Here is an 8,011-nt window from a genome sequence, read left to right as displayed (position 1 = left end):
CTGTCTACCCACTGGACAGTGAGTTCTGGAAGCAAGGACCATGACTTAGTCATTCAGCAAATGCTTGTGAAGTTCCCACTGTGTGCCAGGCACTGTGCTGGGCGCTGGTGGGGTGAGAGCGGTGAACTAGACCAAGGCCCTGCCCATGGAGCTGCCTGCCCATGGACTGGTCCCTCTTCATGTCTCCACCCCTGCCCAGTCCAGGGACACAGTAGGTGCTCAGCAAGTCTTCCTTCTCTTCCACTCACCAGATCTGTAAAGGAAAGATGGGAAGATGTTCCACTGAGAAGCATCCTCCCATTTCTTCAGAGAGGCTCACTTTCGTGAGCAGTTCATCAACAGATCCTTTAACTTGCTCCAACCCCATCACCCCAATTCTGTGATTAGTTGTTGAAACCATGTGCCTTCCAGGGGTGACCTCGTACCCCCTTCACCACAGTGCTCTTAACCCCTGGAGGCGCTGTTCTCTAGATTCTCATCTTTCCCCTGAACCACGGTCCTGCACCCCACCGTTGACGAGGCATTTCCCTCACATCCCACCTGCCAGGCTTCCTCATCATTGTACAAAGGATGTTTAATCCCCACCCCTTAGGGAGGCAAGATGGACAGAGGGACAGGTTCATTTCAGGAAGCTGGAAGTTTGGGTTTCTGCTCTTGGTAACCTTGGCTTGGGGGAGATCCTCTCTTTGCATCGAGACAAATTTCCTGGAGGAAGTCTGTGGGGGCTCCTGTGCCTGCTCGTTGGGCAATGAGGGCAAACATCCCTGCCTCTAAATCAGCTCCCAAGCATCGGTGGTAAGAATACTCAGCCAAGAAATAAACATCACCTCCCAACCTTCCCCATTACTAGAAAGTAGTAAACCCTCACACACACACACACACACACACACCAAAACAAGAGACATCACAGATTGCCTGGTAATATCATTCTTTCACTCCAGCTTACAGCTCATTGCCTGGGCAACAGGTACGCAACTGGCCCAGAGGATTCTGCAATGACCAATACGTGGTTCCTGACCTCGAGGGGTTCACTCTCTGGTTGGGGAAATGATTACATAAAGTAATGATTTCAATCAGCTCTTTGGAGAAGGTCCAAACTCCTTGGCGAGAGCTGTACGGTGCTGCGGGATCTGGCTCCCGGGGCCTAGTCCAGCCTCACCTCCTCCACCCACCACAGTCTCAACCACACCGAACAGTGTGCTTGAGTCCGGAACAGATGCTGCTATTACGTGCCTTTGCTTAAACTGCTCCTCTGCCTGGAATGCCCCTCCCATGCTAGCAAAGACGCCTGTGTTCCCTTCTCTGACAGTGGTTGCCCATCTGCACCAGATCCCAGCTGGAAGACGGGAGATGCCTGAACCTTAATTCAAGTTCTGAAATTTTATTTTACCTGAGACTGGACGTTTCACTGAATGAATTGAGTCTGTTTTGTGACTTACAAGTAACCATAGCTTTCAGATTTTTTAACCTAAGATTAGCCAGAAAATGTTGAGCCTTGTCCCAGATTTCATCCAGGGACAGGGAGAATGAAAACCTCCAGACAAAATGTAAAGGAATTCTGGGAGAAAAAGATAAATCTACATTATGATAACAGCCTATAAGCCAACCTATAAGCAATCGTGCTGAGGTTTCCAGCGTCTATCTTTCCCTGAGACTGTGAGCTCCTTCCTGCCTAGAGGAGGGACGTGCAGAGAGCAAGTGTTCAGTTAAGATGGGGGAGGGCACAGAGGTGGCAAATAAAACTGTAGGGCAGGGCAGGCTCTGTCCCCCGGAACATGTGCTGGCAGCAGGACTCACGACCCACACTGTCCCAGGAACCAGCCTCCAGGCGTGGCAAGGTCTCTCAAAGGAGGCCTAAGAGTGTTTTAGCAACAGCTGTCTTTCTTGCACAGATAAACCCGAAACTTTATATGAAGTAAATGCACTCCAGAAAGGCAATGTGAGTGCAAAGTGGTTAACAGAGAAGGTGTGGACAACAGGTATCAGATCCTTTCCTGCTGACACTGTGCTAGTGTAGAAGAATCCACAGAGAGGAGCAGGGACCCACCTAAAGAGAAGGGTCATGACCAGGTAAACCAAAGACATAGCTGACAGCCCATCTGTGTGCACTGCCTTGATCTCACCAGCCGTGGGATACGCATGCTGTCCCAGTGATGAAAGTGAGGTTGACAGGTTAATGAACCCGCCCCAAATCACACTGCCACTAAGTGTCAGAGCTGCAATTTAAATTCAGGTCTGTCTGGCTCCAGAGCCCCTTCTACCAAGCCACACAGCTTGACTCTGGGTCAACAAGCCTTCATTTCCTTCTTCCGATTTTTGGAGGCTACTCTGCAAACATTCAAGTGTGTGCACGTATGAGCTGTGGCCCTGGATGATTTAAGACCCACCCATCCACATGATCCACGCAGGGCTTGCAGGGGTGGAAGTCCGAGGGCAGAGCACAGGAAAGCTGCTGCTGAGGACAGGAGAGGCTCTCCCAGGATTCACGCAGTGCCCCTGACCACCCCTCTGCCCAGCCGTGTGTATCCTGCCTGCCCTACCTTGGGGCTCCCACGTGGCCAAGCTCACTAGCCTCTGGCTTCACAGGGGCTGGCGGAAAGCAGCCAACACTGTCAACCAACCCAACCCCTTGGTGGTTCCCTCGCAAGCCAACCTCATGCCAGAGCAGGGCACCCATCGTCTGATACCTGGTGAGTCAGCACAACTGATCAAGAACCTACCAATGAACTAAAGGTCATGGCCTAGGGGCCAGCCATGAGCAAGGGACACCAACTCTTTCCCAAACCCTAACTGGCCTTTACTCTTATCTCTCGGTGAAAGGCCTGGGATACAACCAGCCCCACTCCTGGGATCAAAATCCATCTGCCAACTGAGGATGGGCCGCCCTGGTTCCGGAGGGGCTGAACACCAGGGGTGAGGATGGGGGATTGGCTCGGCTTTGGGCCTGGCCTGAAACCCCCCGTGGGCAAAACTGACCTCAACAGAAGGAGCAGTGCCTGTCATCTCCTCTGAAGAACGATCCCTCCCAGGCAGCTTTATGTCTCACTCTTCTCTAAGTTCTCAACAGCTAGTATGACAGCTGGCACACAGTAGGGGACAACATACGTTCAGGGAAGGAATGGTATATCATCAGTGGAGAAGAGACACAAGTTTCACAAATTGATAGGTTTACTTCATTGTTGGCTGTATACATACACGTAGATGTATCTGAGTCACTTTAAGTCACATAATTGCAAAGACACAAACACATAATAGCTTATCCTGCTGGCTGAGTGCCCTGGGGAATACTCCAGGCCCAGGGTGGCTTCTCTCTGTATCTTCTGGCTGCTCTACCCGCTCTGGCCAGTTCTCCCTGAACCCGCTCTCCTTCTCTCCCTCCCTGCTGCTGTTCCGTGATGGTGGCAACACAGGCAAGGGCCGGTCCAGACAGATGACAGGTTCACAGAGGCCTGAACAGGCCAGTATCTACAGCCACAGCTTTGGCCTTCTCCCCTGCTCCACGCAGTGTGCGTTTCACTTCAAGGACACTATAAATCCGTGAAGGCAAGGACCGCCTGGGCATGGAGAGGCGGCGTCCAGGAAGAGCAGTTCCTTGGCAGACCGCTGGGCCTGGCACGGCTGTGAGGGCTCAGGGGCTACACGCAGGGCAGGGCAAGCCACAAACAGATACGTAAGACCCGACGTGGTGTGTGCTGGAGCAGACGAGGGGCAGGGTAGGGCGGCTTCCTCAGAGGGGACATTTACTGGTGCTACCATGTTCCATATGCTGTGTTAGGCACTTCAACTTCATCTCACTGGATCCTCACAAAGGAGGAAACGGAGCTCAAAGGCAATACCTGTGACACGCCCCCGAGCAGGGACTCAAATCCAGATCTGTCTGCTTCTGAGCCCCATCCTCTTTCTTCTGTACACGCTGCCCCCCGACGGGACGTCTGCGCTGGGGCTCAGAGAATGGTAAAGAGACCTCCAAAATAAATGAATCACTTTCAGAGCAAAGTAAAAAAACAAAAAAACAAAAATAAAAAACACGGAAAAAAAACAAAAAAACACCATATTCTCTCCAAGTTTCACATCGTGAGTGGCTGGAAGAGCAAACATAAAGGACGCTGGAAACATGACTGTGGCAACAAGAATCGTCTGAGCAAACGGCAGCTTCTCCCTCCCCGGATTTCTTGCTCTTTCGGCCAACAAGGCTGATGAATATTCCAGAACTGCTGCTGTTGAGTTCCGGAAGGGAGATCTCCCAACTTCAAATGTCTTTAGGACGGCTTTACTCACTGGGCCCTGGGTTCTCAGTTTTGTTTTTTATACTGCAAGACAGAGAGATTAGAAGTGGGGGAGGGAAGCCAATGGGGGCAGAAGGACTCTGGGGAAATCTGGAGTCCTAGTCCTCTGGGCCTCACCTGCCTCCTGCAGGGGCTTCTCGGAGGTGGTGAAGCCCAGTCAGGAGGCACTGACCCGCTGAATCTCTAGTTCATGCCTGGACTCCTTTTCTTCTTTAATGGAAAAGGAAACTGATGGGGCTGGAGAGGGAGGATGATAAGAAAACTGGGGACATTGGCTGAGCACAGTGGCTCACACCTGTAATCCTAGCTACTTGGGAGACTGAGGCAGGAGGATCGCTTGAGCCAATGAGTTTGAGATCAGCCTGGGCAACATAGCAAGATCCCATCTCAAAAAAAAAAAGAAAAGAAAAAGAAACTGGAGACATTAGAATTGAAAACTGTGGGTGCACTTATCCTTCTTTCTGAGCCTTACTCAGGGGGAAAAAAAAGTCTCAGGTAGAGGAGAACCCTCAGAAGCCAGCTACTCCAATCACTGAGTTTAAAAATTGGACCCTGGGCCCCATATCTGGTGAGTCTGAGTTAGGACAGAGACATGGGGACATACTCTACTCTCTATGTCCTTCTAATTACGAGTCTAAGGACCAAGAAGCCAGTCTACATTCTTGACTCACTCCCTCCCTCCACAAAAACAAATCCTTGAATGTTTCCTCATAATACTACCCCAAGATGAATACCCCCCCAGAGACAGGGAGCTCACTCCCCAAGACAGCCTTCCTCTTTAGACATCACAATGCTGCTGCCAGCTTGGGCACTACTGCATCCCAGAAGACCTTCCTCCTTCCTGCTGCCCCTTCTCAGCTCGTTCAGCGCTGTTAGGCAGAAACTCGCCTTTAAGGATTAAAGGTGACACCACCACCCCTCCACCTTGCAGCAAATAAATGCAACCAGAAGGGACCACCTTTGGGCTTCTGGAGGAGGGGCGCAGCTGGCCGGGGACCTCCTCAGCACCATCATTCCCAACTGTGGGGCAGGGGCGGCCCCTTGTGGTCACAGAGGTTACAGCCAGCATCACCCCAGCTCGCAGGTGGAGGGGGTGCCAAGCACCTACTTTGCTCATGATCCAATCGGCATCTTCAATGGCTCGCTTAATGATCTGCTGGATTCTCTCAGGGTTGTCTTCATCCGAATGAACCTGGAAGCTCTGGAGGTTTAAGCACAAGAAAAGATGACTCAGCAAAATTCCCAGGACCAGCAGCTTCAGAGCACTGCTCATGGGCCAAGTACATAGCTGGGTTTTACATTCAACATCTCTTTTAATCCTCCATGGACCGTTATGATCATCCCACTTAGAGACGAGGAAACAGAGGCTCAGAAATCCTAACTTGCTGCTAAGCAATGGCATTTGAATCCTATTTTGCAGTCTATTTGACTGCAAAGCTCGTACTCCTGACAGCAGGACAGTTGCAAAAAGGAAGACTGGCCCACAAGTTACCCCAAAATCAAACAGGGGCCAAGGAGAAACTTCGATCCCTGTTCAGTTTGCTCCTCAAAGGAAGCTGCTTTCACCAGGGTGAGATCTCTGCAGGGCCTTGCAGCAGGGAGCAACAGGCCTCCCCTTGGCCCGGTGCTGGAAAGGCAACGGGGAAGGGAAGGGAGGGAGTGGAGGGGGTGGCTTTGGGAAACCCGGCCAGGCCCGATGCAGAGCGCGGGCTGCTGTGTGCTTCTGACCAGGTGTTCGCCCTTTAGAAGCAACCTCAGATGCAGTTCATCGGTGTGGTGTTCAGGGCCCTTCAAAACGGACCAGCACCTGTCACCCCTGTCACTCCCAACCCTGCACATCCTCCTCCTCTTTAGGTACCACCTCAACATCCACCTCTGGGAAGCCCCCCTGCCTCCCCCAGGCAGCTAACCACTCCCTTCTCCATGTTTCCACAGCCCTCTGTGGCTACCTCTAGTTTTTCACTTTCCATATTATATTTGTATAAATTCTAGTTTTTAACCTTTTATTTGGAAATGATTTCTAAATGATAGAAAAGTTGCAAGAATAATACAAAGAATTCCCTGCCAGAATCACCAGTTGTAAACATTTTGCCACATTCGTTTTATCATTCTTTCTTTATAAAAGTTTTTTCCAAAAGCATTTAAGAGTAAGTTGTAGATGTCACGCCCTTACCCCCTAAACATTCCAATGTGTATTTCCTAACAACAAGGGCATTCTCTTACATAACCACAGTAATAAAATTCAGAAAATTTAACACTGAGACAACACCATTATCTAATCTATAGCCCATATTCCAATGTCATGCATTGCCCCAGGAATGTCCTTTACAGCAATTTTTTTTTTCTGGTCCAAGATCCCATCTGGGATCATGTATTACATTTAGCTGTCACGTCTCTTTAGTCCTGTTCAATCCAGAGCAGTTCTTCTGCCTTTCTTTGTGTTTTGAGATACTGACATTTTTGGTGAGTATAGACCAGGTAGGTATGCGGTAGAAGGTCCCTCCGTTTGGGTTCACCTGATGTTTTCTCACGATTAAATCCAGGCTGTGCACTGTTGGTAGGGAGGCCTGTCAGAATGATGTTGTGTCCCACACTCTATTCTAATTCAGCTGCCTCAGCCATGCCCTGGCACACAGCTGGCGTATGGGGCGATGCACCCCCCCATTTCCTGGAGAGAAGCTGGGCTGCCCAGCATTGGTTTCCTGTGGCTCTCAAACTGCCACCCCACCACCACCTGAAAGACTACCCCTGTACCCTGGCCCTGGCCTCCAATCCCCCCACCAAGGCCCCTGTTAGAGTAGCCCCCCAGATCCAGCGCACCCTGCTCCCACCTGCCTGACAGCATGTTTGTAATGCTCCTGGATGCCCTTGGTTGGCAGCTGCCGGCAACAGCGCAGCAAGTAGCGGTAGAGCTGCAGCGGCCTCTGGACCAGCTCTGCCCCCGGTAGTGGGGCCATTCGCAAGACCCTCTGTCCCTGGAAAATACAGAGCATCACTCCTAAGGCATCGAGCCAAGCTGTATACTCAGCCCTGGCCTAGGTGCCAGTCCTCTGTGAAGCAGGCTGGACACGGAGCAGAGGTCAGTTCCCCCTCGTGCCCCACCCCACGGAGCCTGCACGCTGGGCTGGGCGTTGAGCCCTGCAGAAGTCCCAGCCCAGAGCAGGCCCACAAAGACCACAGGCAAGTGTGGAAGGACATGCACAGCCTCATCCCTGGTGTCTTCTTCCTGGAGACCGACTTCAGATGTGGGTGAGGAGGTGTCCCTGACAGGCAGAGCAGGGCAGATTAGCAGGAAGATCCCGAGGGGCAGTCACTGAGAAAGCACCAGGCAGCAGAGGGGAGGAGAATGCCCATAGGTCTGGGCTTTGCTACTCAAAGTACGGTCCTGGACCAGCAAAGCCAGCGTAACTGGAAGCTCATTGGGAATGCAGAGTCTCAGGCCCCGCCCCAGACCTACTAGACCAAACCTGCATCTTAACAAGGTGCCCAGGAGAGTCGCATGTACATCAAAGCTTAAGCAGCACCATTCTAGGGACCTCCGCATGAAGAAAAGCTGCACACAGTTGCTATCGTGCATGCAAAGCCTAGGCACATGATTTCATTTTACTGTGTTATTAATAACAATGAGCACTTTTTCTGTTCTATTCACTTTATATGTGATTAATTGCACACATAAGAAAAGCATGCACAGAGAGGTCTGGTAACTTGCCCAAGATCACACAGCT

General features: G+C 51.3%; 1 protein-coding gene across 1 annotated transcript; it reads right to left on the bottom strand.

The window, feature by feature from the left end:
- Positions 1–4,005: 4,005 nt before the first annotated feature.
- Positions 4,006–7,252, bottom strand: LYRM9 (LYR motif containing 9). Its single transcript, XM_012648277.1, has 3 exons — positions 7,118–7,252; positions 5,395–5,487; positions 4,006–4,310 (listed from the first exon to the last, which is right to left on the bottom strand). Exons 1-3 carry the CDS (start codon positions 7,241–7,243, stop codon positions 4,293–4,295), a joined length of 237 nt encoding a protein of 78 aa, XP_012503731.1. The 5' UTR covers positions 7,244–7,252; the 3' UTR covers positions 4,006–4,292.
- Positions 7,253–8,011: the final 759 nt, after the last annotated feature.

The sequence above is a fragment of the Propithecus coquereli genome, unplaced genomic scaffold (assembly GCF_000956105.1).
Source record: "Propithecus coquereli isolate 6110/MARCELLA unplaced genomic scaffold, Pcoq_1.0 Scaffold281, whole genome shotgun sequence".
Lineage (NCBI taxonomy): Eukaryota > Metazoa > Chordata > Mammalia > Primates > Indriidae > Propithecus > Propithecus coquereli.
This window is presented reverse-complemented; position numbering and strand designations above follow the sequence as displayed.